This window comes from Podarcis tiliguerta (assembly GCF_965153285.1).
Source record: "Podarcis tiliguerta genome assembly, chromosome: 3".
In the NCBI taxonomy this organism is placed as follows: Eukaryota; Metazoa; Chordata; class Lepidosauria; order Squamata; family Lacertidae; genus Podarcis; species Podarcis tiliguerta.
This window is the reverse complement of record NC_139536.1, coordinates 67,349,402-67,375,619: the sequence shown is the minus strand read 5'-3', so window position 1 is coordinate 67,375,619 and position 26,218 is coordinate 67,349,402. Positions and strand designations below refer to the sequence as shown.

The following is a 26,218-nucleotide window of genomic DNA, read 5'->3' as shown; positions in this document are numbered from 1 at the left end:
GTTGAAAAGAGAAAAAGATTAAACAGTAGCTTTTACTTCAAAGCAGATAGTTTGCCTTTAATGGGGAATTAAAAGTCTGGTATACTGTACTAGGAGGCTTATAATAAACATGCTGAACCAGCCTATTTATTTTTTTCATGTTCGCGACTAGTGGCAGCAGCATCGCTTTAAAAGCGCTTCCGTTGTATGCATTTAGAATGTTGGCATTGCCAAGTATTTAAATATATTGAGTGGATACTGTTTAAAGGGTTTTACTTTGTTTGCTTAGAACATTGGGCGTTGTATGTGATGTTGCTATCCCTGAATAGTGTGTTGTCCTTTCCAGTGCCTTTAATACTGGTAACCTAAATAAAGAGATGGAATAGTGCCTTTTTGTGGAAGTACAGGTTGTTTACCAAATAACACAGGTCATTTGGAGGAACAAAAATGGGATTTAGAACTGAAGTTGTAACTGAGACAGCCCATTCTTACCTGAAATGAATTCCAGTGTATCACAAGCATATGTGAATAAGAACAGAGATTTTCTTCCCCATCATTTTTTTTTAAAAGAAGTACATTACATGAAGTATGAAAGCTTTACTGTGCAGCTATTAAATTTCAAACAAATTGAACAGTATTTTTGTGAGCAGACCTTCTGGGATATTATTTTTGTTTAAGGAATGGAATGTACTTTTTCCTACTTACAGCAGCAATGCGCTTTTTCGAATTTGGTGCTTGGCTTTCTAAAAACCATAAAGCAGCATATCTCAGTCATGGCTTATGGTATGTTGTTATAGATAATTCCCTCTGTCCTAGGGTTGGTTTTCTTAAAACAATCTATTTTACCTTAATTTTGTAAATAAAAATCTTTTTTTAAAAGAAGAAGAGGTTACTCTTAATGATAGACTCTGCACCGTCATGCATTTTGCCTTGTCCTACCTTTAAGTTGTGTGGAAGATGTCCACTGTTAGAGGGAGAAACACTTCCTAACAATTCCCACTTTCCTCCTTTCAAAGCTAGTCTTTCAATATTCTCGATTCACAAAGGCATTCAAGAGGCATATCAGGAAGGCTAAAATGAAGCAGTTCTTCGTTTTCTCCAAAGGACCTTTTGTTTGTAAGGTTTCAGATTTTTCTCCCCCATAAAGCTAAGCTGAATCATACGCTGGCTACTGAATGATGGGTCTGCCTTCTTAGTCAATTCCAGAAGGGAATATTATTTTGTTGCTGCTGCTTCCAAGCAGCCAGTGGCTCTGTAAGAGGAGTGGCAAGGGACTGGCAATTCTTCTGCATCTGATCCCTTGTCTTCACTTAAAGAAGGATATGCCATTTATTTTGCCATCCCTATTTACAATGGAATAGGAATACCATGGCTACAAAACCTCTTTCTTCTCTAACTAGTTAATCCCATCTATATATGTAGATGGGGTGGCAGTAAAAGTGCCCCATGCTGTGTTTAAGCTGTGTGCCCGGCCACAGAGTCCCCCACCCCGGTGCGCCTGAAACTGAAAGTGGAGTAAAGGAATGGACACGACGACTGGTCTGGGATTTAAAATGGACACAACTTTATTGATTTTCAGATGTAGGTAAGCCTTGGCATAGGCATTGGGCGTATATCCCTCTCAGCCCCCAGCGGGGGGGGTTGAGGCATGACAGGGACTATTTGGGAAGGCGAGTCCATCGCAAAACTCAGGTTTACACAGATGGTTCCTCCAAACGCTTAGAGAAGCTCTATGGCCCACCGGCCCCATGCAACTGGCTCTTTGGACAGAAACTTCCCTCCAGGTCCCTCTAACAGGGTATCCTGTTATCGCTGCTGCAGAGAAAGGGGATGAGGGGTGAGTCAACCACTTCACCAGCACCCCGATTGGATGAAAGACTATCGGATTCCTTCCAAGTCCTAAACTGCCATAGTTGTGACTACCAGTTTGGGGAAGGCGAAACCTGCAGCGCAGGGAAAATTCCTTCCTGCTCCAAATATGGCAACCATCAAAGATCACAGCAAAGCCCATCACAGTGGTACCTCAGGTTAAGAACTTAATTCGTTCTGGAGGTCCGTTCTTAACCTGAAACTGTTCTTAACCTGAAGCACCACTTTAGCTAATGGGGCCTCCTGCTGCTGCAGCGCCGCTGCTGCATGATTTCTGTTCTGATCCTGAAGCAAAGTTCTTAACCCGAGGTAATATTTCTGAGTTAGCGGAGTCTGTAACCTGAAACGTATGTAACCCGAGGTACCACTGTACACTGAAAAGAAAATGGTTAAAGCAGTAAGGAACTATTTTTAAGAGGGGGGAGACGGGGGCACTCCCAATCAACTGGGCTGCTGTGAACAGACCTGGCCAGGATCAATAGCTGGGGAGCAGACCTGAGTGAAGCCTGCTTCAGCCAGGTCTGCTCCCCAAGCCATGCCCCCACAGATAGGCTCCTTTGAATAGTGGTTTTGGCGGGAACCCGAGAGCCTTCATGCCACCTGAGTCGGAGGGTGCTGCGTTGGGCCACAACCACCGCTTACTGATAAATTTCAGGTTTATCTGGATGTTGGGCTTAGCTTACATGTCCAAAAGCTGTCCTGTTGCAATATGAGAGCTTCTTAAATGCAGGCTTGCAGATAGGCCACCTGCCAGGGGTGAACAGTTATTTTTGGAGATAAATAGCTACCTAGTTTCCAACCTGCCTGTCAACCCTCGTGACACACCTGTGGTTTCTAAAGGGGCATTTTTGCTTGTCAACAAGGCTGCTAATGGTAACTCATAAGCACAACTACGTAATGCTTTTGTGTGAGTAGCTCTTTCTAATTCATCATTTCCAAATCCCTGCAAGGCATGCTTGTCACATGGAGACCTCATGTTTCTTTGCTTCAAATGGTATATTAAAATTTTGTTCATAGACCTCTAGCTTCCTGAGAGGTCTATGAGAAAGCCAGTGTGGTGTAGTGGTTAAGAGCGGTAGTCTCGTAATCTGGGGAACCGGGTTCGCGTCTCCGCTCCTCCACATGCAGCTGCTGGGTGACCTTGGCCCAGTCACACTTCTTTGAAGTCTCTCAGCCCCACTCACCTCACAGAGTGTTTGTTGTGGGGGAGGAAGGGAAAGGAGATTGTTAGCCGCTTTGAGACTCCTGAAGGGGAGTGAAAGGCGGGATATCAAATCCAAACTCTTCTTCTTCTTCTTCTTCCTTTTCTTTAAGAGCAGTAATGATCATTAGCCCATCTATAGTGTGGTCACTTACACATCACCCAAAAATAAAAAAGTGGAGAAAAGAGGCCACATATTTCAATAAAATTTGCACTTATATTTTGCACATATAAATTTGCACATATAAAAATGCTAATTTTATATATAGCTACAAATGTAGAAATAATTGCTATAATTTAAATTTTAAAAAAAAATTGTGGGAAATACTAAGAAGTGGTGTGTTTGATGCTCAGTTTGATGCCCAGGTGCTAACTGTTGACAGCAGCTTCAAAATCCCTTCTCTTACTGTGATTCTTTATCTTTAAAACTAACTTAGGCTGGATAGCCCTACACAGAATGCCTTCCAATAGAGACCTGTTGCCTGTAAAGTAGAATGCCTAGCCACTCTATACTTAACTCAACATTAAAGACATACGCATTAAAGCTACAGGGAATTGGCATTTCCTTTTTATGTGAAGCACTTGTCAGTTAGAATGGTTGATGACTGTCACCAGTTATATTAGACTTTTATATCAAAACTTCCTTTACATATGTCCTTTAGACTCTATTGCCTTTTGAAATACACCCCACTCTGTTTGTCTTACTACTGGCTGACTAATGCATTTTCCTGTCAGATTAACTACAAACAATTTGATTTTAAGTGGATTTGAGGCATTCCAAGCTGGGCACTCAGGAAGAATAGCTGCTTGTCAAAATCTCTGGCCAAATGCAACCATAACTAAATCTTTAGACTGCAGTGGAAATAAACTACGACAAACTGAAAAGAAAAATACAGAATAGATTGTGGGATATCTATCTGCCACAGTATGCACTCCTTTGAATTCCACAGAACTGTTAATCAAACAGAATCGAACAGCAGTCAAAGGTGTTGGTGAGAGAAACCGATTTCAGATTTATCCCCCAACCCACTTGCCACCCCTTACTTTTTCTTTTCAGTTTTATTAAGTATGTCTAACTGAAGTGCACATTTTGCTCAGATAGATCACAGTTAGTTCTGTCATATTTGAAGTTGCAAAAGAGAACTTGGATATTGCAGGATTGTCATAGCAAGAACTCTCAAATACTCAGTTACATGCTTTACTTCTTATTCAGATAGACAGCTCCTGTGCGTGAAAAGAAGCATTCCACATTATAAGTGAATAAGCAGTTTTATCTGCGGACAGCAAGTTCAGCATGGAAATGTGAAGAGTTTTTTTTTAATAAAGGCTGCTCCCCACCCCCAGCTATGTACAACAATATTTTTTCAGGTTCTTCACTCTCACCATAGTCCCTTCTCCCATACCCCCTGCCACTCTTGAATTGTGGGGCACTTTCCAGATCTGTAATACCAGCACCCTTTCCATGTATGCGCAGAGGTTCCTTCAGCATTCTAGGGGATCTTTGAACCCCACTTATTTGCCAGGTACAGTATTTGCAAGACTTAGGATTGTGCTCCCTGAAATATTTCCCAATATACTCAGGTCACCAAAGGTGATGACAATTGATTGTTGTACAATTTATTTCGATATATTCCACTCCCTTGCATAGAAACTGAAGCCAGTGGTTATTAAACATCTGAACCTTAAGTTATGTTAATGTGTTTTAAAGACTTAGAATAACACCCAGAAGCTATACACAACAGTCTTTCAGTTTCTTTCATTTCCTAGATTAAGCAAATTTTTCCTTAATGATAACTTCTATTGCAGAAAACTACAACTTTGACTCCTATTCTTACTTTCAAAATATATAGCTCAAATTGCTTGCATTCCAGGAAAATGAGTTTTAAGATTATTATTTTTAACGTTCCTGTAGAAGATTATTTCCTGTAGTCAGTTCTTTCAAATTAAATACACTCCTTTTCCAGTGTAATATACTTACTTAACACTGGCAACACAAGATTTCTCTTAACCTTCAGTCAAAATATATTTCCCCTCATGTGGTCTCTTCTACACCTTCTACCATGTTGAAACCAAAACAGTACTTTTACTGAATATAGGCCTAAATGTTTGGTTTAGAACAAGATTCCTTGCTATATTATGCTCTGAAATAGCACATGGATTAAATGTACTTTACTGCTCTGTAGATCAGCAGTTTTTATGCCTATCTCTCTATTCTTAGGGCCAAATGACAATTACAGTGGCTACAGATGTCAACATTAAAAGAAGCACCACAATCTTAATGCATTAGTCTGTATCTTGGCTGGCAATACGTTTTCAATGAGGACTCTGAGAGGATCCTAGAGTCTCCCTACCTCATTCTCAAGTCCTAGTTAGCATTTTCCCAGCTTTGGGAAGGAGATGGGAAGGCTCTAGAACCCCGTCAGAGCCTTCCGTCTCCTTCCCAAAGCCTGGCTCCTCACTTAGCTAGCTTTGGGAAGGCAGTTGAAGGGCTGGGAGGGGGGAGGAATCAATTTTTCATATCTCCCCCCCCCACACACACACACACAAAACGAGGCAGTGTGCAGCCCACAGGTTCCATGTCGGAGCACTCTTGTGGTACAAAAAGTTGGACCGCCCTGCTCTAGGGTGAGGGCAACCATTGCTCTAATTCTGATTGCCTCATAGCTGGGCATGCAGTATCATTGCATTGTCATGAAGTGACATTAGCATGTGGGCCATTCTTCCTTTCTTTACTATGGATCCTTGAAAGTTCTCATGAAAATTCACCAGCATATTAGTGCAAATTTCTTTTAATGTACACATCAGTTATACAAATTTGCTTTACATACACATTTTTTGGCAACCAATTCTCTGTAGCATAATAATGTTTTGTAAGCTTTTTTTTTAAAAAAATGTCTTTTTATGCACATTTTACCCTAGTAAACACATTTTTGTGCATGTTACTTGGCTGAAGAAATGTACTGCAAAATTAAGAGAAGTCAAGCGCTAATTTTGAAGTTCACATATTGTTTCAGGAAGTACAAATTAAGTAAGTTCACCTTTAAATGTGAGCTGAACTGAATTTCTCCCGCATCCCTGCTGAAAACAGCTTGAAACTAAGCCTTATTCTATGCAGCTGAACTGACTACATATGATTCCATTTTTATACTCCCTCTGTCTTCCTCCCTTTCCGCCCTAGCTGACTCATTTGTGTCTTTACCAAAAACAGACACCATGTTTCTACCTTCTCAAATCCCCTTCATTATTTATTTTCCTCTTATGTGGCTAACCATTAGCACATAGCATCATATAATCCCATAATTTAAATTTACTTTATTGGTGGGCAGCCTTGCCCTGCCGGCCAGGGAAATTCCTAAACGGCCAGGCACACATGTGTGCCGTTGCTGCTGGGGATGGCAGCTGAAAGCTAAGGGCTGGGGAAAGGGGTAATAAGCCATTATAGTCTGTCTCCCCTAGGTTGAAGATGGCTGCCCTACTGCACAGTGCGCCTCCCCAAACCACAGCTTGCAATCACAAACTTGTCTCAGTTCAGTGGTGCTGCCATTCAACATTTATTTTGGCACCAGAGTTCCACAATCAATTAAAAAAACCTCTGGAAACATGAATGACACGAGATACAAAATGCTATTATAATTCTACATGGTTTATACTGAATTTGTACTAATGAGACCAGATGTCCTACTGAGAGTAATTAAATGCCCTCATTATTCATAACCAGGAATTTTTCAGTGATGTAAGAAAGTATTTAAATTGGACATGGCACATAAAAATCTGGCTTCTGCATTAGGTTATTTGAGACTCAAGGGTTTAATCTTGGCTTGAAACTCGCTTTTTCTCCAAATCTAAATAAGGACAACACCAATAAAAAGAATGTGTGTGATGCCAGCTTTATTCTTTCATATTAAATTACAACAAAATATAGGGTAGGATGCACCTAATGAGTCCCCAAGCCCTGTGCTTTCTCTTGCACAACAAGACTTACCCCCCTTCTCCCCTGCCCCCCCCCCCGTTATCTCTGGAGGGTTAGGAGAATCCTCAGAACAGCACATGGTGAGCATTGTTTGATCTGACAAGCTACAATGCTTGTGCTCATGTTAAGCATAGTGTGACTCTGAATTCCATCCCTCGTTCTCTGAACCATAATTTATGTGTATTCCAGTAGCCTTTTCAGCCTTCTGTATTTCTGCAATGGCATAAAAGTGTCTGACAGTGTGACTACGTCCCTCTTTTTCAACAATGGGAGAGAGAGTCCACTGGAAAATCTTGATTACACTTTTTTATTTACCATTTCTAGAATCAGAATAAGGAATAAAGGACAATTTGATTTTACAGACTAGGCACCCCACACCTGTTGCCATGTGCAGTGATGGAAACTGATTGTGCTCATGCTTCATATGATCAATATGTCACCACATCCCATAACTTTTTCTTGGTTACATTTTCTCATAAACAGTATGCAAGATTGCACAGTTGATGAGATAAAAACCTTCCTCTGTAAAAAACAGAAAGGAAATTCCAGTGCAGCATACCGTCTCAAGTGAATAGCAGTAGAAGATTGCAGGAAAAGTTATCAATGCTGTACTCATGCTTAATTTTGTACATATTGGTCTTTGAGGCTGAATGTGCAATGCAGCTTGCTCCCCCTGGTGGTTCTTTTTAGATTTTTAAGCAGACTGCAAGTCATTTACAACCACCTTAAAAAAGGGTTGTTAAATGAATATATTTTACCTGGAAATGAAGCACAACCTGAGCTGAAAACATATGTCTGACTGCAAGGAGAGCCTCAGCAATACCCCACTTATGGGGATTGGATAAACTGGCTTGGTTTATCAAAGTTCACTGAATTAGTTCAAAAATATCTGAGCTACATCTAAAAGTGGTCTCCATAACTGCTGGGTGAACTAAACTTGAATTAAATTCATGTTGAGGGTAGAACTTTGAATGATTTCTAGCTCATCTTTAAGTTTTTTCTCTTCCATGTGCTTTCCTACTCTTGAGGAGTCATCTGGTAGGGGCATGAGAGCATTCCACTGCTCAACTGCCCTCAATATCACTGAGCCTAGGCCCATGCCAGGCAAATTTTAGGGAGGCCTGAGGCAAAAGGGAACAGGGCTTCTGCATCTTGAATGGTTATGACCATTATATGACAAGCTAAACATGCTGAAATTCCATCTTCTACACAGTGATAAAAGATTCAGGAACCATGTCCTCTTTTGCATTTTGCTGCCCTACAGCCATTTTGCAATTGTTTTTCTTCTTTTTTTAAAAAAAAAAATATTCCTTTAATTTACAAACTAATATGCTTCTTTGTATTCAAGCATGTTAAAAATAACCCACTAACTCGTTTTTGGTTGGTGCATTTTGCTTTGGAAACAAAAAGCATAGAGCCACACAAAATTGCTAGTAGAGTGAACAGAGATGATTAATCTCAAGAAATGCATGCAATGTAACCCTATATACCAGAGCTGGGAAGCTGTGACCTCCCATCTCTCAGCAGCTGCAGCCAATAGGTAGATATTATTCATCTAACAACATCCGGAGAGCCACAGGTTGCATATCCCTGCTATATATGTTTACTCAGATGTAAATTCCATTTGAGTTCAGTTGGATTTACTCCTCAGTAAATGTGCATCCCCCTTGAATTCAGAGGTCTAACACATACAGCTAATTATTCTTGGTAATATGTTTGCATGTTGTTTGCTTGAAGGTACATTGAAAAGGGAGCAATTACAGCTATGTGGAGCAGGGTTTTTATACTGCCTGGGTTAAAAAGGTAAAGGTAAAGGTACCCCTGCCTGTACAGGCCAGTCGTGTCCGACTCTGGGGTTGCGCGCCCATCTCACTTAAGAGGCCAGGGCCAGCGCTGTCCGAAGACACTTCCGGGTCATGTGGCCAGCGTGACAAGCAGCATCTGGCGAGCCAGCGCTGCACACGGAAACCCCGTTTACCTTCCCACTAGTAAGCGGTCCCTATTTATCTACTTGCACCCAGGGGTGCTTTCGAACTGCTAGGTTGGCAGGCGCTGGGACCGAGCAACGGGAACGCACCCCGCTGCGGGGATTCGAACCACCGACCTGACGATCGGCAAGTCCTAGGCGCTGAGGTTTTACCCACAGCGCCACCCGCGTCCCTTTACTGCCTGGGTTAGTTATACATAAAGATGTATAGTATGGCTTGCATTAGGAGTGTAACGTTTTGAGCATTACATCTGTTTTCTGTGTTTCTGAAAAGAGTTCCTGCCAAAGTTTATATTCCCTTTCTTATTAATACGAATTTCAGATACTTTTTTACGTTATTTTGACAAGTTGTAAAAAATAATACGGAAAATCAGGTTCATGTTGTGTAGTACAACCCTGCTTCTGCACTGCCATTCCTTTCTGGCCACATTGCTACATAATTTAAAACATCATTATTTTTTAAAAGGTAGAATTGAAGGTAGAAATAAGCCCTACGTAAATGGAATCCAGTCTGTTTTCCTATGGCTTCTGGATGGTGTTCCAGAACTTCAAAAGTAGCCTCATCCCTAAAGGACAGACAGGGCCAATCAATGGGATAATAGCCAGAGAGTGGGGCTATAGCAGGCATTCCCAACCTTCGGCCCTCCAGATGTTTTGTACTACAATTCCCATCATCCCTGACCATTGGTCCTGTTAGCTAGGGATCATAGGAGGTGTAGGCCAAAACATCTGGAGGGCCACAGGTTGGGGGTGCCTGGGCTATAGCCACCTCCTAGACCAGTCTTGTGTGCTGACAGTCCCACAGGGCTTTTCACTGAACTCTTCAAACTCATGGCTTTTGCTTTGAGAGATGTATACTGCAGAGATAATACATACTGATCAGATCCTGGCCCAGCTTGGGATGATACTGTTTTTTCCTATTCTGATGTCCTGGAACACCCTCCAGAAACCACTAGAGAAAGGAGGATTTATTACCATGAATACCTGTTCTCTATATCTCCTGGAGGGCATTCCACCCATTCCCTGGGTTTCTGTTGAACACAGTATTTTCCTTAGACTTCTGCCTTGCCCCATGTGTGGTGCAAGAGGGCAGTGATTGCTGGGATTGTTCCCTCCTGCCCTATTTTCACCACTGCTGCCTGTTTCTGTGCAGAAAACTGGAAAACTGCCATTCATTTGCCCCTTTTCGATACAGCATCCATTGCACTAGTTTTGTGTTTTCAAAGAGGATGGCTGTCTGCGTGGCTTTGGGACAGAGGGGTTGCCTTTGCTTTTCCAGTCTGGTCCTGGAGAGCAGGGTAGCCCCTCCTGCTGGAGAGAATCCTCTTGAGTGCCCCTGGCTGCTATCCAGTGGGAAGGACTATTTCCAAAGGTCTGGAATGGCTTCTAAGCAGCACAGAGTGCAGGATTTCCTTTTTCTTGAAGCTTATTTGCTCAAATTTGGATTATAGGTTTTTGTTTGTGGTCTAAGAAAGATCGAGAGAAGACAACAAACTTTAAGGTTTTCTTATAAAGGTCACTCAAATCAAGCAAAACAAAAAATTTAAGGTGGAAACCTCTGATATATGATTTAAGTTAAAAACAACAAAGTACTGAAGCTCTATTCCAGATTGCTGCTGTTTTCCATCCAGATTGGCTCTTAACAGTATTTGGTCCTCTTCCAAAGTGAACTTTCCAGTGAACAGTTGTTATTATTGAAAATGCATATTAAGAAAACGGTTCTCAGGGAGGGAAAGTTACTTTAGATAAGCATCTATATTTAGCACAAGATCTGGTAAAAGTTGTAACAGTGACACCTCAGTTTTACATTGCTGTTTTGTCAAATAATTAATAATTATTAATTTTGTGACAGATGAATATATTTCCTCCATTATAAATACATGTTGAGCACATCATTCCTGGGCTATTGCATAAAAGAAATATAGAGACTTTAGACATCCCAGTAATCTAGGCCCTACTTAGCTAAGGAGAGTCTCATATCATATAGTTATTTTGTCACAAGTGGGGAAAACGCCACGTTTTAGTATCTCTGGACCTGCATATTTGTTTTCCCAAATCAAACTTGTTTATTCAAAATATTTCTATGCTACTTGTAATGTGGGAAATCCTCCCAAGATGCCATGGAAGTAAAATGAAACACAGTTCAACTGCAAAGACTAAAATAAACCAACGAAAGCATTAGCAGAATGCAGGAAAAAGAGACTAAAAGAAGCGGGTCTTCAGGGCTTTCCTGAACACCTGAAACAGAAATACATACCGTACATTGCTGATAAAAGCATACGCCTCTTATTTATCAGACTGCAAAAGCAGTCTGTTTTCAGTTGACATCTGAAGTCCTACAATGCAAGGGACAAACACAGCTCCAAGGTCAGATCATTCCACAGTCGGAGCCCTACAGTTTGTGTCCCCTCACTCCAAATCCTGGTAGGGAATGCAGACAGATTGCTGCCCATCTTAAGGATAGAGTTGACTGGTATTGAATGAGGCATCCCTTCTGCAGATATTTGGGCCCCAGGCTGCGTGGCAAGGTGAACATATTGAAAAAGTGCAGTGTTCCCAGTAGTATGGAAATTCAGCTGCAATTCTGCTTATAGCCTTCAGTGATGATTTATTGGTGCTATTAGCCACCTGTCTGAAGTATGTGACAAAATATTTGGTGAATTTAGTGCAGTGTCACTAGGTGGCAGTGACAACATAGTTTAGTAAAAGGGTTATGACTTTGAAAGAAATTTACTGGTTTTCTGAGGATTCTTAGCTATTCCTTTCTCCCACCTCCAAATTAGGTTGCCAGTTTATTTCTTGGCAGGGCCCCATGTCATAAACAGATGCACGATAGGCAAAAAAATCAAAAGGTGGAGTCCGTTTCATCACCACTTGTCCAAGTCTGAAAGAAAAGTTCAGTTGTTGAAACCTACAATGTAGCTTTTAAAGGCCAGAAGACCTGGCAGGGGAAGAAAGTGGTAGCAATCTGAAAACGTGACCAAAATGAGGTAAATGTGAAAGGTATTTTAAAGTTTTTATGGCACATATTCTGTTTTGCTAAGGAGGTTACATTTCCACTTAGAGCTCTTATACAAGTACTGTATAATTAGCATGAACATAAATGCAGGTTAGTTCAGTTGCTAATCATCATATGTTGTTGTTGTTGTTGTTGTTAATATGGTTATTGTTTTGTTCTTTGTTTCTTTTCCCACAGTGATGCACAGTGATTTACATTCAAACATTTTAAGCATTGTGTCTATTGCAAAAACATTGTGTCTAGCAACTTGCTATACTTTTACCCAAGAATAGCTACTTGCTACACTTTTACCCAAGAATAGCTAAGTGTAGCAAGAATTGCTACACTTTTACCCAAGAATAGACTCAAAAAACACATCAAAGTCTTAACAGCAATAAGCATTTCATATCATTTCCTTCCCTTTGTAAAATAACTTTGCATTTTCAATATCTCTAGTTAGTTTTTCAATGCTCTGGAATTGGGTGAATTGTACTGCTTTCATCACAACTATTTTTTAAAAAAATCTGCTTTTCTCTAAGGCTCCCACAGCTCATTCTCAAATGTTTCAGCAGGATGCAGAAGCTGCATCTCCACAGTTGCTTTCCTGATGAAAAGAATATCATGGAAATTGTGATCACAGTTTCTCATTTAGATAAGTAATTGTTCTTGTCAAGAGTGCTACAAGTGTATTATTGGTGAAAGATGCTCAGGATCTTTTAATACTGAAAACTTAATTTTAAGTTGCTGCTTACCAATCAGGAATTATATCAGCTAGGCCAATTTGGATAATATTAGATGGATCTGAAAAATGTTGTCTGATGATAGGAAAGCAAGTAAACTCCACAGGCTCGACATTACTTGATATGTCTCTCTGCTTGAGACTTAACCATTTCATATCCACAGACTTCTTGGTTTAGATGGGGTACTAGCACAGATGTCCTTGACTCCCCTTTTATTCAACCTACTGTCTCTAGAACTAATCATAGAAGCATTTAAGGTTCAACTAGATGCAACCTCTGTTGTTGGAGCTCTGGTGCCTTTTTCTTTCTCAAAAACCACCCACTATTTGGGGGAAGGTTGGATTGGAGCATTCCTTGCCCTAGCCACTCTTGCCTCTGACCCTGCCCAACACTGGCATGAAGCCCCCCAAAGAAAATGCAGCCTTTGGGCTGAAATAAGTTCCTTAGCCCTGTTTGTTCAAATGTCTGCATGTGTTTTAACCTATGGTCTTACGATCAATGTTTGGGAACTCCAACCAACGAGCTCCCTTAAAGCAGTCTTAAAATCAAAGAACTAAAATAAATAATAATAATAATAATAAACTTTTTCAGGAGTAAGGGGCTGGTGGTCCATACACACCCAAGCCATCACTTTCATACATATCCAGCAGAAGATAGATGCCTACAGTAAAGTTCTGGGATTTAAAATTAATTATGTTGCACCAGTGAATATTCTCTCTTAACTCAAAGCACTTATTTAAAGCAGCTGTTCAATTATTCATGGCTAACCTCCCATGGGAACCGTTTGGGACTCAAAATGACTGCAAAATATAGCAGAACCTGTTAAAATGGATGGATGGCATTAGGAAAGACATGGAATTGTGGCATTCTCTGAATTGGTCATGGATTTAAAAAAAGGATTATGGCAGTTCAATAATAATTCTTTCTGAATTGTTACATCTGTTTCAGGCTCATCCTATTGATACACACCCAAAAATGTTCATATCATATTTGACCATTCATTTTGTACTGCCTAAAAAAATAGCAAGATTTGTCTTGTCTTAGACATTATTGGGATACCACCCATCTTAAAATGATACCATGCAGCTTTAAAAAAAAAAATCCTGCAGATTGAAAGTCTGCATTCAGACAACACATGGTTTGTTGGTAGGAGAACATGCCGCGGCAGATCTTTGGCTCAGATACTACCCCTTCCCATTCCCTCATCTGCATGCAAAAATAGGAAAAGTTGAACCATTGATTTGCAGTCTGAAACAAATAGATTCAAATTTTGTCTGAATGCAAACTCTGTTTAATTAACAATATCAACCCCACAATGTGATCCTTGTTTGGTGCCAAATGGTGGTTTGATTCTGGTTTGATGCTCAGGTTTGTTAGCAAAGTAGAGCTTACACACATCACGGTTTGCCATATTGTGACAAAATAAACCATAAACTAATAGAGAGGAGAAGCATGAAACCCCAAATCTTACTACATCACATTTGTTAAGGTCTTATTTAATGTAAGGCAGGGTTACATCTTAAAGCAGGCCAGTGTGGTGAGCCAGTGTGGTGTAGTGGTTAAGAGCAGTGGACTCATAATCTGGTGAACTGGGTTTGATTCCCTGCTCCTCCACCTGCAGCTGCTGACCTTGGGCCAGTCACACTTCTTTGAAGTCTCTCAGCCCCACTCACCTCACAGAGTGTTTGTTGTGGGGGAGGACGGGAAAGGAGAATGTTAGCCGCTTTGAGACTCCTGAAGGGGAGTGAAAGGCGGGATATCAAATCCAAACTCTTCTTCTTCTTCTTCAAATGCCTGGAAATGGAAAAGAAATCTGCAGAAGGTAAATAATAATGTGATAGCCTAGATTCAAAATAACACAGATCTTATTTTAAAAATTAATAGCCTATGTATAAAACCTGTGTGATGTATATAGATAATACCTTTAGCACTAGAAATTTAACCAGTCTTTCCACTTAGACTGTATCCTGCCACTCCACATCAAGTGTTCTAAAATCTGGGGAAGTTTCAAATGATCAAAATCGGCCAAATTAAGTGGAAAAGTAATAATAATAACAATGATGACAAGCTGTGGCAGAAGTTAATTGTAACATGCATATGTTTCCCTTAGACAGCTCTGTTTAGATAAGTGGACAGAAATTTATATTATTTTCAGGGACTAAGAATGTGATTATATATATATAATTACACAGAGTAAAACTGCACTTAATTTCCAAGTATAACTAGGAGGTCAAGTTGTAACTGATCAAGGCGGTTACTGACTTTAGAATAAATCTTTAACAAAATTCTGCATTTCAACTGTTGTAATAAGGAATACAATGTATACAGCTGCAGGAACAAAGCTTAGGTACCGTATTAGTATGTGTGTGTGTGTACAGCCTCAAAAGTAACTAAACACTGGCTGTAAAATTTCAGCTATTTGCGGAATTTGCATAACATCTGTCTGAATTCTTCATTTTAATTCCTTTTCCTCAGCCAAACCGTACAAGCAGTTAGTGCATTCCTTGATATATAATCAAACAGCTAATTCTTGCTGAAGGCGCATTAGCACTGCAGACTTCTGTGCCCTGGGACTTAGCTTAATGATATTTGCTTTAGGCAAAGTTATCAATGTATTAAAACTATTGATGATGCTAACAAATATAGCCACTCTCTAAGTGTATGGAATGGATAAGGAACAGCAGACTTGGGGGCTGGATGCAGCCCTCCAGACCTCTTTCTCTGGCCCTAAGGGCTCTCACCAGGCCAGGCTCCCTCGCCAGGCTACATCTCACCTCCCCAAGCCACACCCTTCACTGGCCCTGCTCAAAACCCTCTTTGAGTGCTTTTGCCTGTACAGTGACAATGCCTTATGTTGACCTGGATCAGGGATCGGCAACCTGCAGCCCATGGGCCACAAGCGACCCACGGGGGTTGTTTAAATGGCCCATGAGCTGCCTCCGAACTGAGCCGCCCACTCGGCAAGCCCCCTTGCGTTCGCTTCCGCGGTGCCGAAAATCACATCTGCGCAGAGGCCAGAAGAGGCTGAAAATCGCATCTGCGCAGATGTGATCCGGCCCATGGAGCGATTTCCAAGGGAGTGAACCAGCCCTGCCGACCCTGACCTGGATGAAAGGGGTATGTGTGTTGACATCTCTGACCTTTGCAGGGCTGGAGTACAGCCTACTTTACAAAGGAAAGACCCTATCCATTCATCCTCCCCCTTGTTCATTTTGCTGTGCCCACCATTGGCAAGAGGCTCCTGGAAGGTTTTCAAAAGGAAATGCAGCCCTTGGACCAAAAAAGGTTTAATCCTCCTTGATTGTGATAGGCAAGATAGAGTAAAACAAATATCATGTAGTTTTAAGTCATCTGTTTGGCAGCTGAGGTCAGTTATGATTTGGACTGAGATGTTTTATGTAGCAATACATTAAACACATAAGATATGATAAGTGCCCAGATGTTTATGCACAGGAGACCTATGTGATGTGCATATATTTGTTCAAGAAAACTGGGACAGCCTACTTATGTTTTCTTGTTATTTTCTGACAGATTAACCAATTCGTTACTGACAAAGGATTCTGTTCTGTTAGGCTGGGATGGGGGACCTTTTTCAGCTTGAGGGACCCATTCCCTCATGGAGAACCTTTCGAGAACCAGAGGCAGACATGGTTAAAGGCAAAAGTAGGTGGAGCAGTTTCCGATATCTGAAGAAGTGTCCATGCACAGGAAAGCTAATATCAAGAATAAACTTAGTTGGTATATAAGGTGCTACTGGACATACATATATATGTTTCGACTGCTTCAGACCAACATGCCTACCTACTTGAATCTAGTATTTTTACAACTTATTTTCTCAGTTGTGAAGTGTCAACATGGCTTTTTTTTTCTTCATTTCGCCCAACTTAACTACTAGAAACTATAAAAAGCAGAGATATTGACCTAGTGAAATGAATACACAGCGATTTTTTTGTATTTCTTTTGAAAGGTTTTATGAATAGAATGCATAGAATACCAGTTTGTACGAGCTATAAATATAAAAAGTAGAACAGCACTGGGATGCCAGAGATGTAGGAAACCTTTGGGACACCTCTGTACCCAGCGGCTTTAGCAGTTTCAAGTGCTTACTCATTCCTGCCACAATTGTTGCAGTGCCCAGTTTTGAAGCCAGATGGTCCATATTTCCTGTGGCAAAGCTCTTGGCAATGGTAATGGCTGTTGCAGCCAACGCCGCCTAGAGCTCTCAGCTTTTTATTGTGTATTGCTGCTGCCTCCTTCTGTGGGTATGGCCAGGCTCTTGGGATGCATGAATGCTGATGCCTTCAGACATGAGGTAAACATTTCCAAAGGGATTTGAGTGATACAAGAAAGAATCCTGCTTTAGTAAATGGGAATCATCTGTGGGCTTCATGGGGATCAGATTTACAGTATAATCATCATAAGAATGTGCTAAAAACCTTTTATAAAGATGTAATATGAGGAGAAAGTGAGGAAATGAGCTACATGTAACATGAAGTGGCCACACAGCGCCTCTTGACAGTGGTTGTCAACATATCGGTTGGCCTTACCATCATTGTGTTATAGCCGACAAAGTTCCAGTGTGAGTAGACCCATTGAATTTAATGGATATGACTAGTTTCTGCTCTGAGGGATTTATTTTACAAATTAATAAATTACTTCACAGACTGAAACCTTCAAGTATGGATGTGGAAGTCCTGAATGAGTGGGTCTTTCTCTGAAGAAGACAGCTTTTTTTCCCCTTTCACACACAAAGCAGTTTAATCACTTGAAGTTTATGAGGAAGTGATCTGCAAGGGAAACTCAGTGCTCTGACCAGATTCTGCTGCCAGCCAGGCCACATGCAATTAATTACCCACATCAGCTTAGCCTTCTCATTTACAAATCACTGCTTGTTTGCTCTCTCTCTTTATTTTTACTGTATTTATTGCACACTTATACCCCACTGTTCCTATGAAGAGATCAGAGTAGGGTTCCGAGCAGTTTGCCAGGCCAATCCTGCTTAGCTGGAACAATAGAATCATTATTGTATGCCTATGTTCATTTTCTAGGCTTTAGTACATTGAGTTTTAAGAAGAGCAATTAAGGAAAGATGAAATAATACAATCTCAGCAAAACTGTGTTACTTCATCTTCTGAGTCTGCTGGAAAAAACAAACCCCAAACCCAAATATGTTGATCCTAAGAGGAGTTAAAAACCATAGGGGCATTCTCTGGTAAATATAGATTCTGGCAGTTTCTCAAAATAAACCTTGGAGAGATTTATAACACAGATTGCTCCAGTGTAATCGCATTCCCAGATAACAGTGCATTATGCTTTCTGTAATAGCAGAAACAATGAGGGTTACACAGGATTACCTTAGTTCTCTCAAACTATAGATGAAGTGGAAAGCCTGTGTCTCTCCATTTCAAACTGCGGGGGGGGGGTTGACTGATGAAAGCTTATACCCCTTACAGAAAAAAAAATTATTTTTTACACTCAGAAAAATGTCATGTCAGGGAGAAGACTAAACAAGTATGGCTAGGACATTTATGCATGACATCAATTTTTCTATGTGAGATGGGAATTGTGAATGTCTTCACAATCTGGTGTGGTACAGTCCAGATGCATATTTACCATTTCATTCCTATTTTTTATAATTGATCTCTCTCTCTCTCTCTCTCTCACACACACACACACACACACACACACTCCATCTCAGTAATTTATTAACAAGAAAGTTTTCAAACTCTACAGAAAGGACAAGCCCAAAGGACTTTGCTGGTGTCCAAGACCTGTTAATTTTCTGTTTTATCTTATATAGTCGTACCTTGGTTTCAAACAGCTTAGTTCTCAAACGTTTTAGCTCCTGAACGCCGCATACCCAGAAGTGACTATTCCGGGTTGCGAACTATTTTTGGAAGCTAAACGTCTGACAGGGCTTCCACGGCTTCCAATTGGCTGCAGGAGCTTACTTCAGCCAATCAGAAGCCACGCTTTGGTTTCCAAATGTTTTGGAAGTTGAATGGACATCCGGAATGGATTCCATTTGACTTCCAAGATATGACTGTACCAACTTATATATAACAGAAACTACTCTTGTTTAAACTAGAATGATTTACCTTTGCGTATAGACATCTATTCCTGTATGCGACAATATAACAATGCTACCCCCCCTTTCATTGCAGTTGTTATAGAAAACCATTTGCTGTGCAGCATTTATAACATATTCTACTTATTGCTTTGGAAGCTGGATCCTTAAGCTGGTGAAAACCTGGAGCACTTTGAGTTTAAGCTGCTTTATCCTATTGAAATCAGTGGTTGTACACTGGCTCCCTTCCAAGTCCTCTTTTGTAGCAACTGGATTTGAACCAACTGCTGAGACTATTTCATTCCCTACAGATATTGCCATTTCAAATATACCCTGCTCCTCCTCCTCATGAAATAGTTGAAGGCCAAGAGGTTTCAATTTTTGGTTGCGTTTTGATCTGAGGAAGGCACTGTGCACATTCCACAAGGAGAAGTAATGTCTAGGATTCATTAAACCATTCAGTGAAGCTGACCAGCGGTATTGAGCAAGAGAGGGAAATGATATAGAAATGTTACCAAATCTAGCTTGCATGCTATTAGCAGAGGTGCATGTGCCTGGCAGCCACTGGGAATTCTGCCAGAGTCTGATGCAAGTATATAAAGGGCTCAATGGAACCCCCACAGTCCAACATTCCACCCTGCTTGTGGTTTTGCTTCCTGTGTGCTGAAGTGCTGGCTTCTGTTGCAGCCTGAAGTTCGTTTCCCAATTTTGGCTTTTAAGTGTGTAAACATCCCCAGTTTCAGACTTCTCTGGCAATTAGTGTGCCTTGGTGCCTTGGTTCAGCTTTCTGGTTGTGTGGAACAGTCTCTTTCAACATGGCGCCCCCCAGATGCTGCTGGATTCCAATTCCCATCTTTCCGAGCCAGCGTAGCCAATGGTTAGGGATGTTGGGAGTTGTAGTCCATAATATCTGGAAGGTTACAAGGTCAAGGAAGACTGCTGCAGAACTACCTTAACCACAGTGAATACACTTGGTGTTCTCTCTTTCGAGGAAGAGGTAGGCAATGGTTCCCTTTTGTTAATTCTGTATGTGTCATGGTGGGTAGTAGTTATGCTGTTCAGCTTTGTGGGGCTGTGGCAATAATTTGTGACACAGTCAGAGTTTCTGTTATGAAGAAGCATTGCATTGCACATTTTCTCAGTACAGTGGTACCTCAGGTTAAGTACTTAATTCCTTCCGGAGGACTGTTCATAACCTGAAACTGTTCTTAACCTGAAGCACCACTTTAGCTAATGGGGCCTCCTGCTGCCGCCACACGATTTCTGTTCTCACCCTGAAGCAAAGTTCTTAACCCAAGGTACTATTTCTGGGTTAGCGGAGTCTGTAACCTGAAGCGTATGTAACCTGAAGCATATGTACCACTGTAGTTGAGGTGCCTTGAAGTATGTACCTAATGTAATTTTCTAAGAAATGTGGAAATATGCTAAGAATTTTGATGGCATTATGAATGTGTTCTTGAAGATCAAGCATGTTTAGATATAATAGTTTTTCTGTCTGGTGGTAAAGTTATTATTACCAAAGTTAACCATACATTGAAATTTCTCTTTCCTCCTTATTTCATAACATTTCTTTTCATAGATCAAAATCCACATAAGTGCTTAAATACGGGATTCCATGTGCCCAGCAATAAATTTGTACACCTCCCTCTTATCATCTGCCCTGATGGAATTGCATAACTTATTTTTTCAAAGCAGTTGTGGGAGCAGAGAAGAGCTGTTGAGCAGGGTCTTAAAAACTGTGTGCAAGTGGGCACACAGCTGACACATGGGTGTTCAATACGCTGCATAATCTTATCCTCTATTTTTCAGAAAATGGGGGGACATACTTTCCAGAAGTAAAACGCAATCCAGGAAAATACATACAATGTTGTCCTGATCCTGTTAAAAAGTGGCTGAGAAGACTCAAGGACAGTGGAAAGATTCTGCTATTGATTACCAGTTCTCACAGTGACTACTGCAGGCTTTTATGTGAACACACCTTAGGGTAAGTAGAATGCTTCCATCATTGTTGTTTTCATTTAGACTTTATCTTGCAGTTAGCAGGGGGAAAAGGAATGAAAAAAGTAAGAAATGGGTGCATGGTGATTTAATGCTGAGTACATTTGTATCTTAAATTGTGACTAAAAATCATAGGGGGCTAGTTCACCCATTGCACTCTTAATGATGGCCAAAATTATTGAGATAGAGGAGCAACCTCCCACTATCTGTTTTTATTTTATTTGCTGAAATGCAGCCATAAGTGGCATGGAGTGGAGGAAGAGGGGGAAATTTCACCCATTCCCCATAGGCCATTTATGATGTTGTTGCTGTTGTTCAAAATCTGGTGTTTTTCTTCACACAGAGGAAAATATACAGATACACCAACATTTATTTTAGCCAATTTCTAGTGTCTGACAGATGTAGTTTGGGGTGAGGTGGGAGACTTCTTAGCTTCTCTAGGATTCCTTTTTCTTCCTATCAAAAGCAGCCAGTTCTGGATTATCAGTCTGGGTCTCCATGGTGCTTGGTGCCATACTGAGGGAAGGTGTGGTTCCAGCCACCCTAAAGGAGAGGGAGTTTTTCAACCCCTTTTAAAGAAACTAATCTGGATCCAGCATATTGAATAATTACTGTCCAATGTCAAAGTAGCCAACAGCCAAAGGAGCTGTTGAGAAGAAAGCCTTTTGGGACTTAATCTTTGGCATTAAAAGAAACTTGCAGACAGGTCAGGGAGAAGAGTTAAGAGCCTCGGACACAAGAGCACCAGGTTGATGAACTATATTGAATTGACAGAAAAGACTGACAAAATCCGACACCAGGGAGAAGTGACGGTGGAAGAAGATTGGAAATTTTTAAAACATTATTTAGTATAATATTGTATAATTAAGGAATGTTGGGAGATGGTGGAATGGATTTATATGACTTTAGTTGAAATATGATAAGGATTTAAGATTTAAGATTTTAAGATTTAAGGGTTCAAGATTTAAGGGTCTTTTTTCCCTCTTTATTAGATTGAAGTATAGATAATTTTTAAGATGTTGATGGGAAGATAAGGTTAAAATGAAGCAGTGAAAGATGGAAAGAATTTGCTGACTTAATTATTAACTGGAATACAAAAAAGGGGGGTGGGAGGAAGTCGAGGAAATAAGTCATTGAAGAATAGAATTGTGAAAAAATGGAAGGGTTTTTAAATGTTTTTGTTCTTTTTCCAGTAGGGTGGAGGTGTTGTTTTATGTATTTTTAAAAAAAAAATTCTATTTTTATTTTTCTCTTTTTTATTGTACCTTTTCTCCTCTTTCTTTCTTCTGTAATTATTAAACTTTTAATAAATATTATTTTAAAAAAACAAAACAAAGTAGCCATTCTTGTGAAGGGTGCTGGAGCAGGAAGTGGTGTTCCAGCTCCAGGCAGTTTTGGATCGCGCTGATTATTTGGAGCCAGCCCAATCCAAACTTCAGCTTGCTTTTGAGATTGAACTTGCCATAGCCATCCTGGCGAACCACCTTCTCCAGGAAAGGACACAGGAGAGCAGCCCTGTTGATTATTTTGGACATCCCAGTGGCTTTTAATACCATCAGCTGTTCATGTATTTTATTTATATTAAACAAATAAACATATGGCTTTATAACCCAGTCCTATATGCAAGTAAGCACAATTTAATCCAATTAGTTGTACATTGAGTAGTGGGCAGAAGATTGCAGCCTAAGTGAACAACAGCATGCTAAATCTAGATGTGTTGAATTGGTTTGCTAGCTTCCATTGCAACTTCCAATTAAATTCATGAGTAGATTCAACTGGAAAATATTAAACTGGAAAGGTGAAGGGCGGGGGAAAGTCAGCATTTTCCTTGCTTTTCCTATGTACAGTAAATTGATTCACACAGAAGTTATTTCTTTTCTCCTTTAGTTTTGAATTTTTGCACTCAGAATACTGCATTCCTTAAATCTTTTCCAGATGCTTCCTTTCTTCAGTCCTCTGCAGACATTCATTGTGCATATACTGAATGTGGGGGAATGAACAGGGTCATGGTGTCAGATATCGTCCTGACCTATGTGCATACTAATTATCTGATTATGAATATTATATATCATAATAATATTGTGCTACATTGTCATGCTGACCATAAACAAATCTAGAAAATAGAACAGACACCAAGTTGAACCTCAGAACAAGGACATTTCTGCACTTTTTGCAGTTAGTTTACACATACTTTCCCTTAGCCAACAAACAAATCTCTCTGTTTTAAACCATATTTCCAGTGTTGTTGGAATGAAAGTCTAATTTGTTGACGCTTGTACAGGATATTTTGCATATCTCTGTAAAGAATATGACCCTTTTGTGTGTGTGTGTCAACGTTTCTTCATTAATAATAGGACCTAAGGAATAATAGTACTCTACACTGGAGTTTAGCTGTTGAATGCAATCCATAAAATCTAAGAGAGAGATGTATGTTCAGTTTAAATAAAGCGCGCAACTCCCATTGATTTCAGTGTGGGGTTTAAGTGAGTATAACTTTCCCTGGATTGTGCCCAAGGTATATAAATGCTACCATTTGCTTATATCTCATATTATTAAAATGTATTGTCAAGTATTTGCCTACTTCAGCACTCAATATTTTTCAGATTTGATTACCTGACTAAAAGTATTATATATCATAAGCATTTCACATATGGAGTTAATTTTAGGGATTAAATTATTTATTTTTAGTCAGAATAAGAACTTTAGTCATTTCTGATGCTTGTAAAACTCATTTGTCTGCTTGTTCTTATATTACCTTCACATTTGATTAGCAATCAAAACTCATGGGGATTTTTTTCAGGAGTATGGCAAACATGATCTAGTGTTGCAATGAAGGTGTATTTCATAAATTTCTTATGTAAATGATATTCTCATGCATATAGAAAACAGAAATTATTCCTAAACAAATATTTATGAAACCCTAACAACAACAACAAAAACCCACCCCTAATTCAGGTGTGGGCATGTCTTAATTAGTTGAGCTTCTTTATACTAGGGCAAATATCTATTTAATTCCTTAAAATGCATTTCGATTGTTTTGTTTTTTATCATTGTCATAGGAATGATTTTGAAGACCTTTTTGACATTGTAATCACAAACGCCCTGAAACCAGGTTTCTTCTCTCAGCCACCAGATCAAAGACCTTTCCGAACACTTGGTAAGCTTGAATAATATTTAAACATTTAAGCCACTTTGATAAACAAGAGCACATTGAGCAGATTGCAAATAACATACAGTAGTACCTCGGTTCTTGAACATAATCCATTCTGGAAGACCGTTTGACTTCTGAAACATTCAAAAACCGAGGCGCAAAGGGCTGGCTGCAAGTTCAATGGAGAAAATTGAAAAAAAAGCAACGGAAGCCATTTGACTTCCGAGGCATGTTCGAAAATGGAAGCATCTACTTCCTCTGCTTTTGGCATTCGGCTTCCAAAACATTCAGCTTCCAAGACGCTCGAAAACCGAGGTACCACTGTATTTAATTGCATAAAAATAAATAAATTCAAGCCTGACAGGCAGAATATTCCAAATCAGGCTTCCTCAACCTCGGCCCTCCCGATGTTTTGAGACTACAATTCCCAGCACCCCTGACCACTGGTCCTGCTAGCTAGGGATCATGGGAGTTGTAGGCCAAAAACATCTGGAGGGCCGAGGTTGAGGAAGCCTGTTCCAAATCATAGGCACCATCACTAAAAGGACTCTGTGTTAGGTATGCTGTGGTATTATGAACAGAATGGTGTTGGTGTAGTCACTCTGGTGACTACAAGCCATTTCGCGCAACACACGAAAACAAACTGGTGAGTGTGCTTTCAAGAGGGAAATGCAGCCCATCATTGTTCTATGATGAGTGTCACTATATGATATATGTGTTTGCAAATGCATTCTTGTTGCCTTAAGCAGTTTTTTTCTGTACATCTTGATGTACACCTCCAAAAATGAAATGCATGAAGAGCCCCTGGAAATATAAATAATTGCCCTAACCCTAACTCCACTTATCCGGGAATAAGCCCCATTGAACCACTTAGATATGGTTACGATTGCACTGTATTTTGAAAAAGATGACTGGCATTTTAAAGGAAAGTAGGATCAGTGCTCCCCAATGAAGCATTTCCCCCCTAATTATGTTGAAATTACCTGAGTATGCAATCAGAGTTGGAAACCATATCTCATAGCAAGCTGTGTACTTCACCTTGCTTCACTATGCATTTCTAAATCAGGTACACTGCTCTACCTTTCTACTAAGCCAGGGGTAGGCAACATGGCACCCTCCCTGGTTGCACTACAACTCCAGTCAGCCCTGTGAATAGTCAAGAACAATGGCATTTGTAGTCCAACAGCACCTGGAGAACACCGTGTTGGCTACCCCTGCACAAAGAAATACAGTATTTATTGGGGTTTCCTTACATGGGTTTAAGTGGCCATTCTCTGAAACACCCTCAACAAATGACATGCCACTTTTGCAGAGAAAGTTTTCATTTCACATGCTTTCCCTCTTAGACTCTCTATCTTTTAATAACCTTTTAACAGTTGTCATAAAACAATAGATAAATAGAAAACAATTAACAAGTGGAAAACCACATAAATATTAGGTAAATGGAAAACCAAGAAATAAGATACTAAAATAAATGTCTCAAGTTTGGAATCTGATATGCCCCGTGGCTGTTAAAAGCTGGTATTTACTAAGACTGTGTACAAAGGACAGGGATCTAGTTTCTGTGAGATTTAGCAGCAAGTGAAGGAGCTATTGTCATGCACAAATCTGTGCTTAATATTATCCTGATGTTGTATAGGGACAGACATGTCCATTTCAGTTTCTCTTTTCCTCATTTTTTTCCTATCGTAAATTCAGTTCTCCATACTTCTGCAGCAATTTGCAAACGTTTTTATATTATGTTCACAATGTATGTGTTTTCGTGTGCATTGATTAGAGAAATGAGAAGAGCTGATTTCAAAGGATAGCTAGCTGTGTTTTCGGTGCACATATTGGTTTGAAATAAGTGTGAATTAGGTAGCTTCTTACTAAAAGGCAAGCAAAATCTTATTTCTCCCCACATCCCTATACTAAAGGTAAAGGTACCCCTGACTGTTGGTCCAGTCATGGATGACTCTGGGGTTGCGGCCCTCATCTCACTTTACTGGCCGAGGGAGCCAGCGTACAGCTTCCGGGTCATGTGGCCAGCATGACTAAGCCGCTTCTGGCGAACCAAAGCAGCACACAGAAATGCCGTTTACCTTCCCGCCAGAGAAGGTATTATTCTTCCCGCCAGAGAAGGTATTATACCTTCCTGCCAGAGAAGGCCTATTTATCTACTTGCACCTTGATGTGCTTTCAAACTGCTAGGTGAGCAGGAGCTGGGACCAAGCAACGGGAGCTCACCCCGTCGTGGGGATTCGAACCGCCGACCTTTC

General features: G+C 40.3%; 2 protein-coding genes across 2 annotated transcripts in view; one reads left to right on the top strand and one right to left on the bottom strand.

Annotated features, from left to right (window-relative positions):
* Nucleotides 1–1,193, bottom strand: part of COL10A1 (collagen type X alpha 1 chain) — a 36,880-nt gene extending 35,687 nt beyond the window's left edge. Inside the window, exon 1 of the mRNA XM_083433668.1 lies at nucleotides 919–1,193. The gene's annotated coding sequence lies outside the window, so the exon portion shown is untranslated. The remainder of the gene's footprint in view (nucleotides 1–918) is intronic.
* The window catches only part of NT5DC1 (5'-nucleotidase domain containing 1), a 141,964-nt gene that overhangs the window by 46,379 nt on the left and 69,367 nt on the right, over nucleotides 1–26,218 (top strand). The window contains exons 7-8 of the mRNA XM_083433666.1: nucleotides 20,621–20,795; nucleotides 23,869–23,966. Coding sequence (XP_083289792.1) covers nucleotides 20,621–20,795; nucleotides 23,869–23,966 — 273 coding nt within the window. The remainder of the gene's footprint in view (nucleotides 1–20,620; nucleotides 20,796–23,868; nucleotides 23,967–26,218) is intronic.